General features: G+C 39.5%; 1 protein-coding gene across 1 annotated transcript in view; it reads left to right on the forward strand.

Moving 5' to 3' along the window:
* LOC136864690 (alanine aminotransferase 1) overlaps nucleotides 1–24,232 on the forward strand; it is a 129,146-nt gene that overhangs the window by 65,231 nt on the left and 39,683 nt on the right. Inside the window, exon 6 of the mRNA XM_067142003.2 lies at nucleotides 6,414–6,543. Within this exon, the coding sequence (XP_066998104.1) occupies nucleotides 6,414–6,543 (130 nt within the window). The remainder of the gene's footprint in view (nucleotides 1–6,413; nucleotides 6,544–24,232) is intronic.

Raw genomic sequence — 24,232 nt, forward strand, 5'->3', positions numbered from 1 at the left:
TTCGCTCCTCCGAACGTAAACAAACGAAGTTCGCTCGGAACGTCTTGAGTGACGAAGAAGTACAATTAATAGCCAAAAGATACGGCATGTACAGGTCGTAACCGGTACAATATAGAGATTATTATTATTATTATTATTATTATTATTATTATTATTATTATTATTATTATTATTATTATTATTATTATTATTATTAATGGGAGGAAGGAAGCTTGTAGTTTTGCGTAACCGATAATCTCGCTATCATAAGCTATGGGACCTCATTTTTTGCACAAAATCCGAACCACCGGACGTGACTTTCACCTCGAAAATCACACGTGCATTAATCGGGACTCGAACTCAGTCCGTCTTGATGGTTGCAAGCAGTTTGACCACTGCTCCATCACGCCCCTTCTTTATTATTACTTATTGCGATATTAAATACACATTTTATCATCCAGTGATCGTATTTGATACGCAATTTATTAGCCCCTCATGCCATGTCGCCATAGCACTGATTTGCGTGTGTAATCCCGCGACAATTGCCTTTGTTTATATTACGCAGACATTATGCAACTTACACGTTTGTTTGGGTTTTTTTTCCCCACAAAATGTACCTTTGTCTTTCTTGTAAACAATATCTTAACATTACCAAAAGAAGTTACCACAAATCGCAGAATTTTGAAAAAACGTAAAGGTATGTGAAGCTAAAAGTCCATTCCATGCAAACACCGATCGCTGCGTTTAAAATTTTATAAAATCGCATACATCAGGTTTACAACAGTGAAATTTGTGGGGGTTATAAAGTATCATCTAGACGTCATTATGCATAAATCTCAATTTGTTTGGATAGGAAGTTTCATATATATGTTAAAAAGAAATGTACAATAATGTAAACACGCGACACCTGGAATTGGCCATATATATATATAAAGTAACACAAAATAATATAAAAACAATAACCGATCAGCATGGGAAGAGAGAGAAACAGAATGGGGAACAAGGAGAAACGTGAAAACAAAATGACAAGGACAATCTCCACGTCTTCATACAGGAAAATGATGATGATGATTTATCAGCACAGAGATATTCCTCTTTCACTGAACAGCAGCACACATCAGGAATGCAAGATTGGTTCCTCCATATTCTAAACACGTTATGAACCCTCACTTTCCTCTGATCACATCTAGAGAGTGACAGCAAAATGAACTAATGTAGTTCTTTTCAATATTTGGTGGGGTTTTTTCAAATGATTTAATTGCCCACACAATGCTCAGACATACAGTGAACCTGTCAAAAAGCACTTAGGAATTACTGGACATCTCTGTAATTCATTTATGAATTATGGTAAACATATTTTCAAGGAACTTCTTTCTTTGTTGGGGGGCTGGGGTGTTACATTTGCAGAAATCCTAATCCTGAAACTGTATATTTACCATAATACTCAGTTGTGTATTGAATACTTAGTACTGCATTTCTTCCTCTGCGAACCAGGTGACCTCGCCGCAGTGAGCAGGCCTGCGCGTCCCAATGAAGTAGATAGCCGAGCCGCAGGTGCAACCATATCGGATGGGTATCTGTTGAGAGACCAGACTAACAAATGGTTCATCAAATGGAGGGTAGTAGGCTTTCGGAAGTTGCAAGGGCTGCGGTATAGATGATTGACTGATATGGCCTTGTAATAATATTCAACATGGCTTAGGTGTTGATACTGCTACATGGCTGAAAGCGACGGGAAACTACAGCCGTAACTAACTCACAAGGACATGCAGCTCTCGGTGTATGAATGTTGTACTGATGATAGCTTCCTCCCAGGTAAAATATTCTGGAGGTAAACCAGTCCCCCATTCGAATCTCCGGGTGGGGACTACACGAAAGGGGGCAATCATCAGGAAGATGGATACTGACATTCTGAGAGTCAGAGTGTGGAATGTTAGAAGTTTGATTCGTTGTGGTAGGTTAGAGAATCTGAAAAGGGAGATGGATAGACTAAAATTAGATGTAGGTGGTATAAGTGTAGTACGTTGGCAGGAAGAACAGGATTTTTGGTCAGGCGACTACAGAATTATCAACACAAAATCAAACCAGTGAAATGCAGGATTTGGTTTAATAATGAATAAGGAAACAGGGCAGTGGGTAAACTACTACGACCAGCATAGTGAAAGAATCATTGTCTTCAAGATACACCAAACAAATGCCCTCCACAATAGTGCAGGTCTATATGCCTACTAGTTCAGTGGATGATGAGGAAATTGAAAAAATATATGAAGAGATAGAAGATTTAATACAATATGTAAAAGGTGATGAGAATGTAATTGTGATGGGAGACTGGAATGCAGTAGTAGGCCAAGGAAGAGAAGGTAATACAGTAGGCGAATTCACATTGGGACAAACAAATGAAAGAGGAACTCGGCTGGTTGAATTCTGCACTGAACATAATTTAGCCCTTGCCAGTACTTGGTTCATACACCACAAACAACGGATGTACACTGACTGACAGAGCAAATGCAACACCAAGAAGGAGTGGTTCGAAAGGGATGAAAGTTGGGGAAAAAACAGAGACGGCACGGACGAATAATTGATGTTTATTTCAAACCGATATGCAGGTTACACAATGCGCACGGCATTGACTCAGTAGGATGTAGGACCACCGCGAGCGGCGATGCACGCAGAAACACGTCGAGGTACAGAGTCAATAAGAGTGCGGATGGTGTCCTGAGGGATGGTTCTCCATTCTCTGTCAACCATTTGCCACAGTTGGTCGTCCGTACGAGGCTGGGGCAGAGTTTGCAAACGGCGTCCAATGAGATCCCACACGTGTTCGATTGGTGAGAGATCCCGAGAGTACGCTGGCCACGGAAGCATCTGTACACCTCGTAGAGCCTGTTGGGAGATGCGAGCAGTGTGTGGGCGGGCATTATCCTGCTGAAACAGAGCATTGGGCAGCCCCTGAAGGTACGGGAGTGCCACCAGCCGCAGCACATGCTGCACGTAGCGGTGGGCATTTAACGTGCCTTGAATACGCACTAGAGGTGACGTGGAATCATACGCAATAGCGCCCCAAACCATGATGCCGCGTTGTCTAGCGGTAGGGCGCTCCACAGTTACTGCCGGATTTGACCTTTCTCCACGCCGACGCCACACTCGTCTGCGGTGACTATCACTGACAGAACAGAAGCGTGACTCATCGGAGAACACGACGTTCCGCCATTCCCTCATCCAAGTCGCTCTAGCCCTGCACCATGCCAGGCGTGCACGTCTATGCTGTGGAGTCAATGGTAGTCTTCTGAGCGGACGCCGGGAGTGCAGGCCTCCTTCAACCAATCGACGGGAAATTGTTCTGGTCGATATTGGAACAGCAACAGCCAGGGTGTCTTGCACATGCTGAAGAATGGCGGTTGACGTGGCGTGCGGCGCTGCCACCGCTTGGCGGCGGATGTGCCGATCCTCGCGTGCTGACGTCACTCGGGCTGCGCCTGGACCCCTCGCACGTGCCACATGTCCCTGTGCCAACCATCTTCGCCACAGGCGCTGCACCGTGGACACATCCCTATGGGTATCGGCTGCGATTTGACGAAGCGACCAACCTGCCCTTCTCAGCCCGATCACCATACCCCTCGTAAAGTCGTCTGTCTGCTGGAAATGCCTCCGTTGACGGCGGCCTGGCATTCGTAGCTGTACACGTGTCCTGTGGCACACGACAACACGTTCTACAATGACTGTCGGCTGAGAAATCACGGTACGAAGTGGGCCATTCGCCAACGCCGTGTGCCATTTATCGTTCGCTACGTGCGCAGCACAGCGGCGCATTTCACATCATGAGCATACCTCAGTGACGTCAGTCTACCCTGCAATTGGCATAAAGTTCTGACCACTCCTTCTTGGTGTTGCATTTGCTCTGTCAGTCAGTGTATATGTGGACGAGACCTGGAGACACTGGAAGGTATCAAATAGACTTTGTTATGATTAGGCAGAGATTCAGAAACCAGGTGTTGGATTGCAAAACTTGCCCAGGAGCAGACATGGACTCTGACCACAACTTTTGGTCATGAAATGCCATCTGAAGTTAAAGAAATTGAAGAAAGGAAGGAATGCAAGAAGATGGGATCTAGACAAGTTGAAAGAAAAGAGTGTGAGGGATTGTTTCAAGGTACATGTTGCACAAGGACTAAATGAAAAGGCTGAAGGAATTACAATAGAGGAAGAGTGGATAGTCATGAAAAGTGAAGTCAGTAGGGCTGCTGAAGAATGTTAGCAAGGAAGAAAAGATCAACTAAGAATCAGTGGATAACTCGGGAGATACTAGACCTGATTGATGAACGATGAAAATATAAGAATGCTAGAAATGAAGAGGGCAGAAAGGAATACAGACGATTAAAGAATGAAGTAGATAGAAAGTGCAAGGTAGCTAAGGAATAATGGATGAAGGAGAAGTGCAAGTGCAAGGATGTCGAAGATTGTATGGTCCTAGGAAAGGTAGATGTTGCATACAGGAAAATCAAGGAAACCTTTGGAGAAAAGAAATCTAGGTGTATGAATATTAAGAGCTCAGATGGAAAGCCAGTTCTAGGGAAAGAAGACAAAACAGAAGGGTGGCAGAAACAAATCAGACAGTTGTATGAATGTAAAGATGTCGCTGATTTGGTTCTGGAACAAGAACAGGCTGTTGGTGCTGATGAAATGGGGGACCCAATTTTTAGGTCAGAGTTTGATAGAGCTGTGAGAGACCTAAATAGGAACAAGGCACCTGGAATTGATTATATTCCCTCTGAATTACTGACAGCCTTAGGAGATAGCATGTCAATGTTATTCCATTTAGTGTGTAAGATGTATGAGATGGGAGAAGTGCTATCTGATTTTTGGCAGAATGTTGTTATACCTATTCCCAGGAAAGCCTGTGCTGACAAGTGAGAACTACCGCACCATTAGATTAGTGCTACAGGTTTTGGCAGCTGGCACATTTCCTGCCCTCGCCACTAGATGGGGGCTTCATTCGTCCCATTCTTGATCCGGTGGAATGACTGGAAACAGGCTGTGGATTTTCACTTTTCACCATTAATTTAGTATCTCATGCCTGCAAAATTCTAACACGTATTATTTACAGAAAAATGGAAAGACAAGTTGGAGCTGAGTTGGGAGAAGATCAATTTGGCTTCAGAAGAAATGTAGGAACATGGAAAGCAATCCTGACTGTACGTCTGATCTTAGAGGTTTGAATTAAGAAGGACAAGCCCACGTATATGGCATTCGTAGATCTAGGAATGGCATTTGATAATGTTGATTTGACCAAGCTATTTAAGATTCTGAAGGTGATTGGGATGAGATACCGAGAACGAATAATTATCTACAATCTGTATCAAAATCTGTCTGCAGGGATAAGAATCGAGGGCTGTGAAAAAGCAGCAGCAATCCAGAAGCAAGTGAGGCAAGGCTGCAGTTTGTCCCCATCCTTCTCACTGTTTGCATAGAACAGGCAGTAAAGGAAATCAAAGAAGAATTTGAAAAGGGAATCACAATCCAAGGAGAGGAAATCATAACCTTGAGATTTGCTGATGGTTTTGTTATTTTATCTGAGACTGCAGAAGATCTCGAAGTTGCTGAATGGTACGGATGAAGTCTTGGGTAAGGGGTACAAGATGAACATAAATAAGTCCAAGACAAAAGTAATTGAGTGCAGTTGAAGGAAGGCAGGTGATGCAGGAAATATTAGAAAATGAAGTCGTAAAGGAAGTAGATGAATATTGTTACTTGGGTAGTAAAATAACTAACGATGTCAGAAGTAAGGAGGACATAAAATGCAGACTAACACAAGCACGAAGAGCTTTCTTAAGAAAAGAAATTCGCTCACTTCAAACATTGATATAAGAATTAGAAAGATGTTTCTGAAGACTTCTCATCTGGATCGTGGCATTGTGTGGAAGTGAAACATGGACGATAACTAGCTCAGAAAGAAAGAGAATAGAAGCTTTGGACATGTGGTGTTTCAGAAGAATGCTGAAGGTGAGATGGATAGATCGAATCATGAATGAAGAGATACTGAATCGAACTGGTGAGAGGAGATCGATTTGGCTAAATTTGATGAGAAGAAGAGGTAGAATGATAGGACACATCTTAACACACCCAGGACTTATTCAGTTGGTTTCTGAAGGAAGTATAGGTGGTAGGAATGGTAGGGGTAGACCAAGGTATGAATATGACAAGCAGATTAGAGCAGATGTAGGATGCAGTAGCTACGTAGCCACTTGATAGGGTGGCATGGAGAGCTGCGTCAAACCAGTCTATGATCTGATGACTCAAACAACAGTAGTACTGTATTTTTGAAATAATGACAAAGTACTAATGATTAAGGAACAAAATTTCATTCTGCTTCTCGTTAAATGTTTCTGCTTAGAATAGTTCTTCATTTTATGAAATAGTTTTGTTTGTCTGTACAGATTGGCTATTATCTGGATGAGGAGAATGGTTGGGGTCTTGATATGAAGGAGCTGAAAAGAGCTGTTGACGAAGCTCGTAAAGTCTGCCAGCCCCGGGCAATTGTTGTCATCAATCCTGGAAACCCTACCGGTTTGTATTATCTGAATGTATATATTAGTGCCTTTTTAATTATTAGGTATTGTACTGTGTGTTTTGAAACTTGAAACTCATGCTTGTTTTGATTGTCAGGATTGTTAATTGGTACCATTGCTAGGCCGATGGTACCTTCTCTGGAAAAGACATATAAAATAACGAGCACTTTTTGCTGATTTGGATGGTAAATTGCCGAAGAAATTTGTCACTTTGATTCTATTAAAGCTTTAGAAATGTAATTTATTTCTTGATAAAACTTCTCTATTGGTGAAATTTTGTGTTCTAGCTGTATAAAAATAAGAGACTAGATTACCTGATGCAGGACACAGGGCTGGACATGGAGATCGGGAAAAGGATTCAACAGGGAAATGCACCACTGGTGGTGGTTGTTGTTGCTTCATATTAGATTGGGAAGAGCAGCTTAGAAGCATTTGTTTATCGATTTTTTTTATGTTAATATGTTACTTTTGCTGCAGTAGCTTATATTAACTTCAGGAGTAAAATGTATTACGCGGGAGGATCCATACAGTAACTTGAAGTCCCCTGACGGCGAGACACAGAACCAAATCAACCACGTCTCCATTGACCGAAGGTGTGCATCATATGTCATGGATGTGAGGATGAGGAGAGGCACGTCATACACTCAGATCACTACTTGGTGGTCATGAAGTACAGACAACTTATAGCCAGCATCAGGAAAGCTCACGTCCATAAGGCGAGGAGGTTCGATGTTGGAACCTTGAAGAACGCCACCAACTAGGATGGGTACAGGGAGATGGTCTGGGCCAAACTTACAGGTCAGAGGGAGAGACAAGAGGGCTCCACTGTAGAAGAACTATGGGGAACACTCCAGGGCACCATCACATTTGCGGTGACGTAATCTGTAGGTTTCCAAGAACCATGAGTATGATCAGAGTGGTTCGATGTGGAATGTGAAGAGGCGGACCAATGCAAGGGGCAAGACCTTACAAAAGCCAACAAGGTCAACAAAAGAAGACTACCATGCGGTGAGAGTAAATGCAAAGAGACTGTTGTGAAGGAAGAAAAGACAGCGAGAAAAGGAGCAGCTCAAGGCCATTGAAGAGTTATACAATAAGTGGGAAGTTCACACCATGTTTCAGGCAATAAGGGAAATCAAGAATGGGTTCCAGCCCAGAACAACCTACTGTTTGGTTTGAGAGGTTAGGCTGTTGTGTTGTAGAGGAGGAGGAGATCCTGTAGCAATTGCCTGAGCATTTCGAAGAGCTCCTGCACACAGTGGAGGCGAAGGCATGGGTAACTCTTTTGGTAGCAGCTGGTCACCCATCCACTGCCAACAAGCATTAGCCAGTCCCTGTAGTGACGAGGAATATTATTTATTAATACATCCATAACAGGGTATATCCCCAATTACAATGGATGGTACTAAATACATTCAATATATAAATGGTACCTATATGTACAAAATAAAATATAACAAAAAACCAAGATTGCCATGACTAAATTAAGAATAATTTAAACATATTTTCAATAAAACATACAAACACATAAAATATTAAAGTTAAAAAAGATAAAACAAATTAGCAGAGAAAAAAGAAAAATATTCATAAGAATAGCAAATACACAAACACATATACATTGGAAAAGTAATAGTGGCATTACATACGTCATATTTCAGTGCTGAATTAATTTCCTTCAATAAATTATTCATTAAAATGTAAATATTATTTTAGCATTTTTGAAAATAAAGGAAGTGATAAAGCAAAATCTATTTGTCTGCTGTGTGAAGATATTCTGTTATATACTTCACACATTCTTACAATAGGTGAATTTTTATGATATGAGATGCTTGAGAAGGGGCAGTAAAATGTTTGTCTCAAACGAAGAGTTACCCTCTTGGTATTAAAGTTGATTCTTTTAAGAAACTCTTGGTTATCTATTATTCCATTAACTGTCTTGTAAAGAAATATCTGTTGAGCTAATATTCTACGTGTCCTGAACTGCATTAAACCAAATTCATTTAATAGAGTTCTATAAGAAACTCTTTGATGATATGATGATCGATTATATTTTTTTAAATATAAATATCGCAAAAATTTGTTTTGTATTTTTTCTATTTCGTTAATTGTACACATGTACTGAGGAGCCCACACTACACATGCATATTCAAGTTTACTTCTAACAAGATGACTGAATAAGATTTTTAAAGTATATTCATCCCTAAGTTACCGAGTATTTCTAATAATAAACCCTATTGCTTAAATCCATCATTTGTAATTTTGTGAATATGACTGTTGAATGAAAGTTTTGAATCAGCATAACACCCAGATCGTTTACTAAATTACACCTCTGCAAGATCTCACAATTTATACTGTAGTTATTCACAGTCACATTCTTATTACGAGAAAATGTGATCACAAAACACTTTTTAATATTGAAAAAAAGCCTGTTTGCAACACACCATTTGTAACAGTTGTTAGATCGGCTTGCAGTTCCATAGCATCATCATACCCGGTAATTTGCTTATAAATCTTTAGGTCGTCAGCAAAGAGTAAGCATTTTGAATATTTTATTACTTTTGGTAAGTCATTTATAAATAATAAAAAGAACAATGGACCAAGGTTTGAGCCCTGAGGGACTCCAGAATTAACTTTGAACTGAAATGAAGTATTTTGTGCATAAGATACAAACTGTTTTCTGTCTAACAGATATGAAGAAATTAATTTCAGAAACTCAGAAGATAAACCAAATAATGATAATTTACTCAAAAGTATACCATGATCAATTTTATCAAAAACTTTTGCAAAATCAGTATAAACTGCATCGATAGGAAGCCCTTCCTTCATTGAATCAGAAATATCCTGAATAAAGTTCACAAGATTAGTCGTAGTAGAACGCTTGGGATAAAACCCATGCTGAAATTCTGATACATATGGTTTGATATGATTAAATATTCTAACATAGAGTATTTGTTCAAAGAGCTTCGCTGGAGCACATATTATTGAGATAGCTCTGTAGTTCTCAATTTTCGAACTGTCACCAGATTTAAGGATCGGAGTTATTTTACTTATATTCCAAATCTCAGGAAATATTTGCGTCTTTAAAATTAAATTATATATGGCACATAGTGGAACCATTAGCACCTCTGCACATCCTTTAATAATGTAAGGAGGTATGTGATAAATTCCTGCCGATTTAGATGCCTTAAGTTTTGTTACTGCATCTTTGTACTCATCTTCGCGTATAGGACCCATCTGCAAACTGTGAGCAGTAATCATTGATACTGACTCAGAGGCTATATATAAAGAAGGTTGGGGTGCATAAACAGTTTGAAAATAACATGTAAACGCGTTGGCTATTCCTTGCGCAGTTACCAAATGGTTTCCACCATATGTCATATACTGTTTGAACAAACTATTATTTCGTTTACTTTTTATGAAACCCCAAAACGTTTTCGTATCATTTTTTATATTATTCTGTGACTGTAATATATACAATTTATATGCCCTTGCAATAAGTGTCTTAGACTGTTTTCTTAATTGTTTGTACATGTGAGCACTGTATTCAGAATGTTTCATATGCTTCCTGTGAGTCTCCTTTAATTTCAACATTTTAATTATATCTGACCTAAACCAACAAGGGTACATTCTTTTCTTATTCACTGTTTTTTTAGGAACATATTTTGTGAAAAGGTTATTAAGGACTTCATAAAAATAGCTTACTGCATTATTAGGGTCTTCACTCAATAGTAACTGATTCCAATCATATTTTTGTAATGATACATACAATTCATAAAAATCGGCTTTCTGGAAATTGTAGATGCCGACAGGTAATATTTTGACTCGCTCAATATTAGCAACCAGTTCAAAATATAAAGCAGGATGATTAGAATCCTCAGGCACAAGGGGGTAATCTCTTCTGAATACATTAATATTTCCTACATAGTTGGACAGAAATAAATCAAGGGTTTTACCACTGGCATTTTTTACGTTATTAAATGAATTCAGATTGAATAAACCAATAAAATTAGCCAGAGCAACATATTTTGGTCCACAGTTAAGTAAATTACAGTTAGTATCATTGATCAAAGGTAAGTTAAAATCACCCGTTATAGTAACATTATAATGTTGTATGAATTCAATGTTTTCAAGTACAGCAAAAAAATTATTATAAGTTTCTAAATCAGAGTTCGGTGGAAAGTAAACAGTTACCACAAGATATACCTTTTCACCTAAAATAAATTTAACACAGACACATTCGATGTTCTCTACATCAATTTCTACAAGAACAGATTTAAAAATATTGGCAACAGCTATCAAAACACCACCACCCTTCTTATGAACACGATCCCGCCGAAAAATATATCTTATATCAAATATTTCTCCATTATATACGCTATTCGTCAACCATGACTCTGTCACCATGATCACGTCATAATTACTAGCAAGGACACTTGTGTATATGTCACTTATGTTGGTGTTCAACCCTCTAACATTCTGATAGTAAAATGATAGCAGTTTATCCCTTACAGCCATCTATATTGCACCCATAAGCCGAATAGCCGAATGGAGGAATTAATTAAATTATTAAACTAATATATATGAATACTGCACATAACCAGCCAGAGTCCGTAATTTCACAAAGTTCCACACAGCGACCACACAGGATGGAAATATATCCCCAGAAATTCTTTAAAATCACGTACCGGAAATAGGTTTGGCTAAGAGCATTCTGCAATAAACTTTATGGTGCCGCTTGATGCGAAACTTTCTAGAAAGTTTTCCCACAGGGAAGGAGACACCGGAATGCGACACTCCTTATTGTGTGAGAGAGACAGAGAGAGTACCTGTCACCCCTCCGCGAAAAATGGTTGATTCCGAGTGTGAACACGCCGCCAAATTTCAACCAATCAGAAAATTCCAAAATTAAACCGCCCTGTTCCAGCGGGAATATTTATCTAGTTTTTCATGAATTGGTGACAAGAGAAGTAGAAATATACTGTGTTCCAATCTGGGAATAAAATTTGAGGAATTGTTTGTGTGAATATGTGATTAATTATCTCATAAATAAGTTATCAGCATTAAAACCTGTTGTTTGGAAAAATGGTTTCGTCCAGAGAACTGAACCTCATAGCGGGAAGACACCATGGCGCGATCACAAAATAATCCCAGTGATGCGGAGGAGCGTGTATAAAAATGAACGATCATTTTTTGTATTTGAATGGTACGTAAAACGCACACTAATTTTTAGAATCATCTGAGTGCATTTACTGAATGTTAAATCTACGGACGGTTGGAAAATTAATCCAAGGTGTCATATCACTACGCCACACCCCTCCAGTTGGAGCACTTGGAAAGCGGAGTTTACTGAATTTACAAAACTGTTGGTGACATTTTGTCGAACATCTAGTCTTGGTTGAATTTTGAGAGCTTACGGTCTAGTCTCCAAGACAGACAGCGCAGAGGGTAACTAAACCCACTATTGTTCAGTCATCAGTTAGTGTGTGATCGGTGAGTTGTATCAGCTGATGGACTTTGAAAAACTTTTTTAATATTACGAGACCAGGTTATGTAAAATGTTGTGAACACTTAGTACATTCTGACACATTTTTCCTACCATGATGTTTTAGAAATGGACATTTTAACATGTTAAGCTCACGAAGGACGCAGAGGAATTATGGTATTTTCCAGAATATTTAGGCTCGCAGCATTTTCCTAACTCGCACGTAACCTATGCATCAGTAATTGAGCGGAGAAGTTATTACATTTCTGAAGGACAACGTTTTTTTATAGTTTTCCTCTGTGCATGACCAGTAAAACATCACAATTAGATTTTTGCTTTGCATAAAAATTTACTGTTCATTTGGGACATTTGGAGCCAATACTAGTCGTGCTAATTGAGGGAGAGACTTGTTTACTACGGAATGCAACGGTACAAAAGGACTGGACGTGTACTTTCTTTTCCGAGCTAGGTGAATGACTTTTAAATCCCTAGAACAAATAGCGCAGGGAGCAAGCTTTGCAGGCCAGGTGGATGAACGCAGGTAGCGAAGTAGTTCTGTTTCGGGCAATGGAAACCCAACTCTATGTTTTCTTGTATATTGTATAAATTATATTATTGTATAAGCTTCAAGAGTGCGTGTGTTTCAATTGATTTGCGAGTGCTACATAATTAAAATGATTCCAACTTGTGTGTGTGAAATGTTATTTAACCTCAGCAAGATGTGCAAGATGGAGTAAACACGATGTAGCGGGGGCTAATGAGGATGCAGCCTACCTGTCGACGCGCAAAAGGTAAAGAGCATGTTGTGTTTATGTAGTATGTAATTAATAATGACAATGAATAATTCGTGGTCCATTTTAGGCTAGTGATTTCATGTACTTTTGTATGTAGGAATAATTCACGTACCAGAGGCGAAGTTTATTTGCGTTTTGCTGTTAATTTTTTGAGACACATGTGCGAGGCCAGGGCAGTTACATCTAACAATTCGGGATGTAAATGTCTGGGGCTCGATAAATCAATATAATAATATAATAATAATAATAACAATAATAATAATCATAAACTCTTTTGAAGTTTCTTGTTAATTTTATTTCGAATCATGCTCATGACGTGAGTTTTATGTAGATTTATGGATCATTTTTACGTTACATTAGGTATTTCATTTTCAGATTATTTTTTTACTTCAATAATAATAATAATAATATTTTTGTTTTATTTTGTGGATTTGTTGTCAAGTCATTTTCAAGTCAGCCGATGTGATTTTCTTTCGGAGAGCCGTCATGTATTGTGACTTGTAATTGTAGCGTATCCGATTTATTTTTCTTTTTTTTTTTACTTCGCTTGATCGCAGTTTAGACAACGTTTGGATTTTCTTTTTCTTGTTGTGATGGTGTATGTTTTCAAATGCACGAATCTTTTTTGTGAGTACGTTTGGCAGGCAATCTTGTTTTGTTATATTCAGTGTTAAAGTGTGGAATCGTTGCCGTCCAGCCCTGAAATGCATGGCAACTTGTGAAATAGAAATCAAAGATCGAAGTATGAGAATAAATATGCAATCGTATCCCTGATGGTAATAGTTATGAGACGGAAAGTAGAATCTTGAGGACCATGTCGTACATATGTCGTATTTGTGATTATGAGAACGACAGAATGAATTAATGAAGTTGTGCCCGTGTGGAACATAACGAGGCTATGTTGATATATAATGCTACGTTGAAAAGAAAAATAATGTGATGAAATGGGAATTGAATTTTTATCAGTTCAACAAATATTGAGTTTAAGTATACGACGGTATCCATATGACAATTATAGGCGGAAGGTTTAAGTACGCAAAAATGTTACCAGGGATGACGTAACGCTCGGAGATACTTCTATATGGGCCGAGTTGAGGCATGAAGCAGAGCGGACTGTCAATAAATAATGTTGAAAATTATATTGTGATCATTGTGGTGCGTATTTCCCTTTTCACTTTTCTTTGAATTCAAGAATAGTAATTTCAGGCATTACGTCTTGTGTTATGGGATTGTCGCCAAATGCACCTCAGCGTTTAGGAAGTTTGTTTCTTGACAGCGAAGTTTTGTCATTTTTTAAAATTTGCGTATTTTTTATTTATTTTTCGACGTAGGCGTTGATCACGTTATTTTTGAGATTTTTGTTCCCTTTCATTATTTTGGATTTTTTTATGTTTTGATTTTACCGTGTTTTTTTTTTTTTTAGCGTAAAGGCCGAAGGTACGTGGATATTGGTTGTATTGTTGTAAATTGAGTGTAGGTGTAGTTAGGTTATTTTTTTATTTTCATTTTCCCTTTTGTTTTGAGCACTATGTTTTACAGTGCCGTGTATATTTTTGTAATATAAAATTTTCAAGGGTTAGTTTAATAGGACCATAGTCAGAATCAATTACCACATGTTCTTTACGTAAACATGAAGGCACTGTAAATAAATAAAATTAAATGCCACTACAAGAAAATTTTATGCAAATGAACCGACCTTTATCAAAAGATTATGTGCACAAAGCCGCATATTTAGTCCAGTTAGATGGAATCTGCCTCCATCAACTATTAAAGTAACACATTTTGGTTGTTTTCAATAAAGTGTAGACAGCGGCAAGTGAGATTAAAGTGTGTAAAAAGGCGAGTTCATTTGATTGATGTAAAGACTGAGGCACATAGCCTGACATTTTATTTTTGTTGTGAATGTCCAGAACTGTCACAGTTGAGTAAATGTAAGGTGTCATGGCAGAATATTTAACTGCATATTTAATTTCATTTTATTCTGAAGCACAGTTTTTGTGTTAAGTTTTGTTCAGTCACCAGTTATTTTATGGGGCAAAGTTTACATAATTTAAAAGTGATATTTTTTTTACATAACGAGGTGTTCATGGAGTTTTCTTTCGTTTCTTTCTTATTTGTTTTGACTTAAATAGTGTTGTTAACAGTTGGGTAACTGGCAGATAGATAAGTCTAGATGTGTGAATTTAAGACACCCATTAGTGATCTCAGATTAATTAAGTAATTAACTAATTAATAATTTATATAAATTCCATTAGTTAAAGATTTCAGTTTGATTGTAAAATCTGGGATGCTTTCTTTGAGTGGTGAATTTTGGTACACTACTGGTTTCGACTATAGCAGCGTCAATCGACGTACATATTATTACTTTATGGTAACATTCATTTTAATTTGTGACCTACATCAAAGTTTATGTGAGGCAGTTTTGTGTGGGAAGATTTGGAGTTTGTCAGTTCTTATTATTTTCTTTAAATCCACTTTTATTTTCACTTTGTTTTAAAATTAAGAGGTTACTTTTTATTTGCTCATGATAATTTTTTGTTAATAAAATTTTTGCTCACATAAATTTGATTCAGTCTTCCGGGGTACCGTTATTTGTAGTTAGCTTACCCACCGTTATTTTTACTTCCTCACCCCCATTATGTGTGGCCCGACTACCTCGAGGAAAGCTGACGGACGGTACCACACCCAAGGGGGGAGAGTCTACGTGAGTGGTAGGTATTTTTGATGTTTTTATTTGCAGGAGCAGCCAGGGCAACAGTTGATCAAGAGGACCACCACCACACATGCTTTGAAAAGGGCACAATATCATGCCAAATTCTTAACATCATCAATCGTTCTAAGAGTATATACATAAGTGTCACTTGCTTTCTTCCTAAGTTTAATATTTCCTGCATTATCCACCCACAAATATGCAAAATCTCTCTCCCTTTTTACCTTTCTTGCTTCACTGAAAATAATCCTTCTGTTTAAAGTGAGATTTTGGTTGACATAGATAGACCCCCCCCCCCAGAGGTAAGTCCAATGTCAGCACAGCTCAAGTTACGTTTAATCTTACGCCTCTGGAGAAACATATCCCTGTCAAATCTTCTAACAAATTTCACGATAACTCCTGCGTGAGGTTGACTTACTGGCTTTTTTTAACCTATGACATGTGTCAATCATATTATCAGTCACAGCAACATCTAATGCCCGACCTACATTTTTCACTAAGGAGATCACATCTTCATTTGGCGTTTCAGGAATCCCATGTATTTCCAGTGTATTCAGTCTTCCATATTGGTCTATATCATCTATTTGTTGCTGTAAGTTGCTGATCTTGTTTTTTAATGCACAGTTCTCTGATTTAAGGCTCTCGATAACTTCCTTACATGATTTCAGTTCTTCTCCATGACTCTTGAGTAAAATAAAGTTTTCCTCCAGTTTCTCATGAACCGAATTCAGTGATTTACCGAGCTCTACCTCAAGATTCTTACACGATTCCTTAACTTCTTTACTAATTGAAAGCAGAAGTCGATATATCTCGCTTACAGTCGGTATATTTTCTACAACTTTACTACCCTCCTGATCACTCGCATTACTACAGGGAGTTTTCTCACAATTACTGCATAACCACATCTCTTCATTGGATCGCAAGTTTTTCACGTACTCTTCCGTAAGATTTACACATGCACTATGAAATAGATAACAGCATAACTTGCACTGAATTTTTCCATTTACATCCTGACGGGCCACAGCTTTTGAACAATTTACACACACACCCATTTTACAACAGGAAATACTTGTGCTCTGTACAGATAAACTTTCGTAATGTTGGCAGTACGTGTTGCAATCGATTCAATACAATACACTTTTACTCCTTGGAAACATTGAACATTGAAGTTGGTAGTAGTTTGTAACAATCGATAGTTCACTTGGCGCCACAGAAATGTCAACACTCTATGTTGGTAACAACTTTGTAAACACTGTTATAGATTGCACTGAATCTCCCTACAGTTTAAAAACTGTTTTACAGCACTTAGTTGAGCTACAATTAAAATGTTTTTACATCAGTTTAAACATGAGTACTTACAGTTTGAAATAATTGCATCCTTTTCAGCCAAACTTCACTATATCCACTACAAAATCTTGAAAGCCTAGAGCACAAGTAACTGCCTGCCTCCCTCGCCATTACCTACAGCCATGAATGAGGCCATTGAGCCCGTACTCAATAACAGAGCACCAGGAGAGGACAGCCTGCTTGCAGAGCTGTTCAAGTATGGGGGAGAAGAGCTTTTAGATAGCATGCATGCCCTGATTCGATCCGTATGGGAGAACGAGGAGATACTAAGGCCAAGGGACTAGAGCTCGGTGCTTAATCTGTCCCATTTACAAGAAGGGCGAGAAGACAGTGTCAAGCATCTACCAAGGAATCTCACTCTCCATTTGGCCTACAAGGTCTTTGCAAAGGTGCTGGCTAGGTGACTCGAGCCATTTACAGAGTGGCAGCTGGGAGACTATCAGTGTGGGTTTCTGCACGAGAAATTAACATTAGACCCCATATTATCACTAAGTCTCATTCTTGAAAGTGTTATGAATACAGTGTCAACGTTCACTAGCTTTTTGTTGACTACAAGGAAACTTACAACAGCGTGGACTGGTCAAGTTTGCAGCAGGTTTTGGAAGAAACGCAAGTGCTGACGAAGATCACCAACCTTGCCCTGATTGTGAGGAGTACCAGGGCAAAGTGAAGATCTAGGATCAGCACTCCAGGGAGTTTGAAGTGCAGAGAGAATTAAGGCACGGCGACGCATTGTCAGCCACTCTGTTTAGCTTCTGTCTGGAACACGTTATGCGTCAAATACCACTGAACCCAGGAGGTACCATCTGTAACAGAAGCCTCCAGTACTTGGCCTTTTTGGACGATGTTATCTCGCTCGGGAGAAGTGCGAACTACCTGACAGAAGCTCTGCAACGCATGAGCAATAGATCACAACATCTGGGCTTGCAGATCAACAAGGACAAAACAAAGTGCATGGTTTAATTAATTGTATGGTGATTTTATACAATATATATATATATATACACACATAAGGCAGAATCAAACTTTAAAGTCCATCCTTCTCAGCCATTCAGATGAACCAGGTGTGAGAGCGAACAAATCATCAGGAGTTCCAGGGTACGAATGAAGAGGACATCGTTGGACCAAGTGCTCAATCGTCTGTTCTTCCAGGTTACATTCACACATTGGTGAACTGATCCAACCCCACTTGTACCTGAAATAATTGCAACAACCATGTCCAGTCCTTAACGTGTTGATGCGGCACCAGAGGTTCCTCAGTAGGTCAAAACTGTTTGGCTTCATTGTGGGATCAAGATGGTGGGCACTTGCTCCCAATGTTTTTGTTGACCACTCATGCTTCTAGCTTTCAGTTAGGTCAAACCCATCCGCAATGAGTTGCCCTGCAATGACACTTGCTGTTCTTCTTGATTGAAGTCGCTGCTGTGACGGATGGCAGAATTCCTGGTGCAGTGGCAAAGAGGGTGATGCAAAGATTTTCTTAGCTTCGCTTAGTAGAGCTTGCTTCCGTCTTAAGTGAGGTGGAGGGATGTGACTCAGCACAGGTAACCAGTGACATGGAGTTGATTTGATGGTACCAGTAATGCAACGCTTTGTATCATTCAATTTTGTGTCTACCTTCTTCACATGTACACTTTCCGACTAGACAGAAGCACAGTACTCAGCAGCCGAGTAGACAAGGCTAATGCCAGTTAAACGTAGACAATCAGCAGAGGCTCTCTAGGAGGTACCACAGAGCTTATGCAGTATGTTGTTTCTTGCGGCGACTTTATGAGAAAGCTTAGTGATGTGCTCTTTGTAGCTCAGGGTTTTATCTAAAGTGATTCCAAGATATTTTGGGAAAGGGTTGTACCTTAGCTTTCGTCCGTTGAGCAGAACTCTTGGTTTGTAGTTTGCAGCACGATTCGCTAGATGGAAACAAGAGACTTCAGTTTTTGTTGTTCTGGGGATCAATCTCCAGGTCTTAAAGAAAGTTGACATCTTCTTAAGGCCCTCCGTCAGAATTTGTTCACCGTTTTCAAAGTTATTACTCTGTGCTACCAATGCGATGTCATCAGCATAAATGAACTTGGCTGATTTTGTGTTTGGTAGGTCATGAATGTACAAATTGAATAGGAATGGTGCTCAGACAGATCCCTGTGGTAGACCGTTATTTAGTTTTCGTTTGTGGCTTTTAGTGTTACCTAGAAACACTTCGAATTGTCTTTCACTAAGCATGCTAGATTTTAGATCCTTGATTTCTCGACTTGGTACAACTTACTATAATCTATCAGCTTCATTGTCCGTATTCTTCATACTTGGTACAACTTGCAATAGTTTGTAGATCAGTCCCTGTCGCCAAACAGTGTCATATGCACCTCTCAAGTCGATGAAAATAGCTGTTGATTTTAGTTGTCCTTGAAAACCAGCTTCGATATGTGTAGTTAGGGCAAAAACTTGATCAGTGCAGCTGCGTCCATGTCTGAATCCAGCTTGTTCAGGAGGAGTAACAGCTTCAATGAACGGAGCTATTCTGGTTAGGAGGATTTCGTTCAAGAAGCTTGAATATGAAACTGGGCAGTGCCATTGGTCGATAACTTTCGGGGCTGTCCTCAGGTTTGCCAGGATTGAGAATGGCTATGACTTGACAGTTTGAATTGTCTGGGCAATCTGTTCTCTTGGAGTATGTAAGTGAAGAGAGAAGTGAGCCAGTATATACAATGCGGGCCCATGTTCTTAATAAATTCATTATAGATGTTGTCGGGACCAGCAGTCTTGCCGATTTTCAGTTGTTTAATTGCATTTTCTACTTCCACTGTGGAAAAGGGTCTGGAAAGCGGCTTTTTTCTCGGGGCACTGCGCTTGAGTTAGAAAGGTTACATTTTACTATTCTGGTATGATTCTTGTCCCTCTTTGTCCTTGTGAGGTCTACGATCCTGTTGGCAATAATGTCAGGACTCGGTTTAGGATGCGGCTTTTTGGGGTGTTGCTTGCCAGTTAGCCCATTCAAGATTCTCCAAGCTTTCCTGCTTGACTTTGCGAAGTTCATTTCTTTGAGTGTAGCTTCCCATTTCTCTCTTCTGCTCTTATTTAAAGAGTGGAGTAGCTGTGAGCCCACTGTTTGATTTCCAGAACTTTGGTTTTCTTGGTATAAAGCCTCACTATCTTCATTCCATCCAGGTACATATTCCTTCCTGTAACCCCTAGGAATGTTGGACTTGGCAGCTTTGATAACTAGTTTAACAAATTCATCGTAATTATTTGCTGTCTGCTGAAGATTCTCCGCAGTGCATGGTGAACACTTGAGACAAGGCAAGATTCCATGGCATGAGAGGCCTGGAATTTGCAAGTGACACTTGCAAGAGAATGGCGCATTTTAAGTACCTGGGAGCCCTGATGACCGAGGTCAAGGTCACAGACGATATGGAGAAGGTGGCAGCTGGGAACAGGTGCTGCTTTGCCTTTCAGAAGTTAGTGAAGACTGCAACACTCTTCAGAAGATTGAAACTCACCCTGTACCAGGTTATAATCTGTCCAGTGGTGCTGTATACACGAGACATGGCCCTTGAATGAGCATGACAAGAACTTTTCACAGATGTCGGAGAGAAAGATCTTGAGGATGATCTTCAGCATGTCAGGAGCAACAAATAAGTTTACACCATGTATGGTGACCTCAAGATTGTTGGAAAGGCCAAAAGGAGGAGACTATAGTTCTTTGGGCACATCACAAGGATGGACCAAGACCGATCAACAAAGTTCCTTGACCAACATCCTGGTGACCAATGAAGATGGGGAGAGACCAAGGACAAGATGGCTAGACAACATCTCGAGAGATCTGGAGGTGCCAGGGATTCGGAGCTGGAGAAGGACAGCTGAGGACCGAATGAAGTGGGCGATTGCTATTTGAGAGGCCAGGCCCCTTCATGGCCTGTAGCACCAAGAGAGCGAGTGACTGAATAATTGGGAAAACTCTTTGCATTATTGATACATTCAAAGAAAAACTTGGTGTAAAAGAGAAAGAAACAAACAAAAGTTCCTGGAAATTGTGAGAGTAAACAGATCTCAGTTAATTAGTAGTGACTAATGTTGATACAAACTCATATGGTTGTTGGTTTATGAAAATTCATTATGTGAGTATAAGAGAGGTTGAAATGAATGTGAAATTTATGAAAGAAAAATTGTGCTGCACAGCCAAATGTGAACGAGGATGTAATGGTATGACCATTACCACCGAACATTTAGTGACATTATTATAATTTTATGAAGAAAGGGACAGGGTGAGTTGGCCGTGCAGTTAGGGTCGCGCAGCTGTGAGCTTGCATCTGGGGAATAGTGGGTTCGAACCCCACTGTCGGCAGCCCTGAAGGTGGTTTCCCATTTTCACACCAGACAAATGCTGGCGCTGTACCTTAATTAAGGCCATGGCCACTTCCTTCCCACTCGTAGGCCTTTCCTATCCCGCCATCGCCATAAGACCTCTCTGTGTCAATGCGACCTAAAGCAAAAAAGAAGAAGAAAAAGGGATGCTAATTTTATGTACAGTTTTTTATACAACTTTAAATTTTATTAGATGACAAGTCTTGAATTTTAATTAAAACTTATATATAGTAATGTAATTTTAAGCATTTTATGTAGATGACATTTCATGTATTTTAATTATAATTTATTTGAAGTATATTGTGAGAAGGTTAGGTATGAAGTATGTAAATTATTTGGTAGAATGTTTGGTCACTGATGAAGAGAAAAAGTGAGATTTTCAAAGTATTTTATTAATATAGATTAAATAAATTGTTATAATATTGACAAGGCAGACATAGATCTTTACCGGTGTTTTTTAGTGGTGTATTAAATATGTCAATACGGACAAATATCAAACCACAATAGTTGAAGTAATAAACATACCACTTAGGGCCTGTACTAAGACTGTCAGAAAAACAGCCAGATACGTAGGCTGCAGTTATGCAGACTAGAAGTTAAATATTTTGTTGCTTACTCCCAACGGATTTTAATTATGGCACCGTTATGCAGAAGTTGTAGTAACATTTTTATTGAGTTGCCAATAAGGTTACTGAAAATGTAGTGAAATTTAGCGCAGTGGTATACCTGTTCCCTGGTGCTTTCGATTGATTAGCGCTATTCCTTTTGAAATTGTATTACTAGAGTCCAATTAGACTCTCATTAGGCTATAATGCGGAATTTCAGGTCAAGAAAAGAATACGGACTGAAATCTATACATACGAAAAAATGTTGTAATTAATTAAATATGTGACGAAACTCAGGAATTGTTGTAGAAAATAAAAAGATGAAAATGTTACCTGGACTCAACAGCAATGTTCAGGTAATATATCTTATCCAATAATTCCTACCACATGATATAATATTGTTCTTTGTGTAATACTAATTGTGAGGATGTGCATTACGGCAAAAATAAAGCTTATATTCGTAATCAGTGCCACCGTACGTGGCGGAGGATCATTGATAGTATTATTAATTATTCAGTTTATTGTTGTTCTATGGCTAAATGGTTAGCGTTCTGGCCTTTGGTCACAGGGGTCCAGGGTTCAATTCCCGGCAGGGTCGGGAATTTTAACCATCATTGGTTTATTCCACTGGCACGGGGGCTGAGTGTATGTGTTGTCCTCATCATCATTTCACCCTCATCACAACGCGCAGGTAGCCTACAGGCGTCAAGTTAAAATACCTGCACCTGGCGAGCCGAACATGTCCTCGGACACTCCCGGGACTAAAAGCCATATGCCATTTCATTTCAGTTTATTGTTGTTAATTTAATAGGTAGGTAGGTTATTTTCAACCACCATTATCCGGTCCCAAGTCCAGGATTGGGAAAGGAGGAGGGTTAGCTGGCTTGGCAACCAGCTGTAAAAACAGCTAACGCAGAGTGTCGAGCGGCGGTAAATAAATCGACCCCCCATAGGGGGCCAACGGCTTCAGGCGGATGAACCTCTTTGGGTGGGGTGATGGTCCCCTCATTGTAGGAAATAACACTGAAACCCATCGTCTGTGTCTTGGCCCAACGGAAAAACTGACGGAGGAACCTCCTTTTTGTGGTTCTCATCGGTCGTGGAGGCGGATGAGGTCATGCCAAGCGGACTGGCTGTGAAGGCGCAACTCAGTGGTATTTTGAGTCTGCAGCAGTCCATTGCAGTCGTGGTACTAGAACCTGCATGTCGCATTTCATTTGTGCCGCAGGGTATAGTTCCGAGATCATAGTGTGTGGGTCACTTCCTTGCAAGCTGTGATCCACCTTAAACAAAATCCTGCTTGTGGCACTTTTTCCTGCTGTCACTCCCTTCAACTCAAGTCCAACGGCGATGGGATAAGGATGGTGGAGGCAGGTTTTCGGGTGAAACTGGAAGCCTCTAGTTCGGACCTGCACGTTGGCAGCAGATGTGTGATGGTCATGTTTGTGAGACCCTGTAATTACTCAGGAATTTGGTCCTGCATCTGTGTTTGGGCTGGCCTATTTAGGATCACTGCTGCCCACCCTGAATGGGGAAGGCCCTAGAAAATGTGGGCTAAACATTGGTAGTCACACTCTCAGCTGGCTGGGAGGCCACACTCAGCGAGTCACCCCTTATGCGGTCGAAAAACAAAGATTACCAAAATTTTGATGATAGGAACCTAGAATGTTCGAACCATACGCCATTCATTTTTCGATCAGAAATAACTCTCCAGTTCATCAGGCATCCCATCATCAACCTTTAGAACTAAAATAAAGTATCGTGATTTAATTACTTCAACTGCATGGTTTGGAGGATACAATATGGGAAACTCGTTTTGGAGAAGATGGCTTCCTCAGTCCAGGAACTCAACAATACTTTGTATATCTGTTATGCTGTACATACAATGTGTTATCTTCTGGTTAATGGACAGTTAACATATGGTCCCCTCAAGAACGTTTTACCCAGGGTTTTACTGTATGTATGATCACAGCTTGGACACCATGTTTATTGCTAACATATTCACTGTAACCAATTTATGCCATTGTGATACAGTTTGTAAACCACATTTATGTTACTTAGCTCATAACTTCTGTGGATGTTTCTAAGATAAACACTAATCTGTTACATTTTACAGGTCTGTCCTGATTACTCTTTTCTAGTTTAAACTCGATTTTCATCCATGTTCTCTTGGTATAGATGTTGATTCCCATAGGGAGCCTGAAATATTTGTCCCAAATGAGTAAATTTATAATACCAACATAGTTGGTCTTTTATTGGACATTTAAAATTTTCCAGTTAAGTAAGGTTGCCTGGTTGCCAGCGTTTTGCCCCAGTGTGCTAATTGGGCTCATCAGTTGGTAAATAGCACCCCTACCAAGACGCATGGCTAGTGCATACCGTGGAGCCACCGG

The sequence above is a fragment of the Anabrus simplex genome, chromosome 2, assembly GCF_040414725.1.
Source record: "Anabrus simplex isolate iqAnaSimp1 chromosome 2, ASM4041472v1, whole genome shotgun sequence".
NCBI classification, from domain to species: Eukaryota; Metazoa; Arthropoda; class Insecta; order Orthoptera; family Tettigoniidae; genus Anabrus; species Anabrus simplex.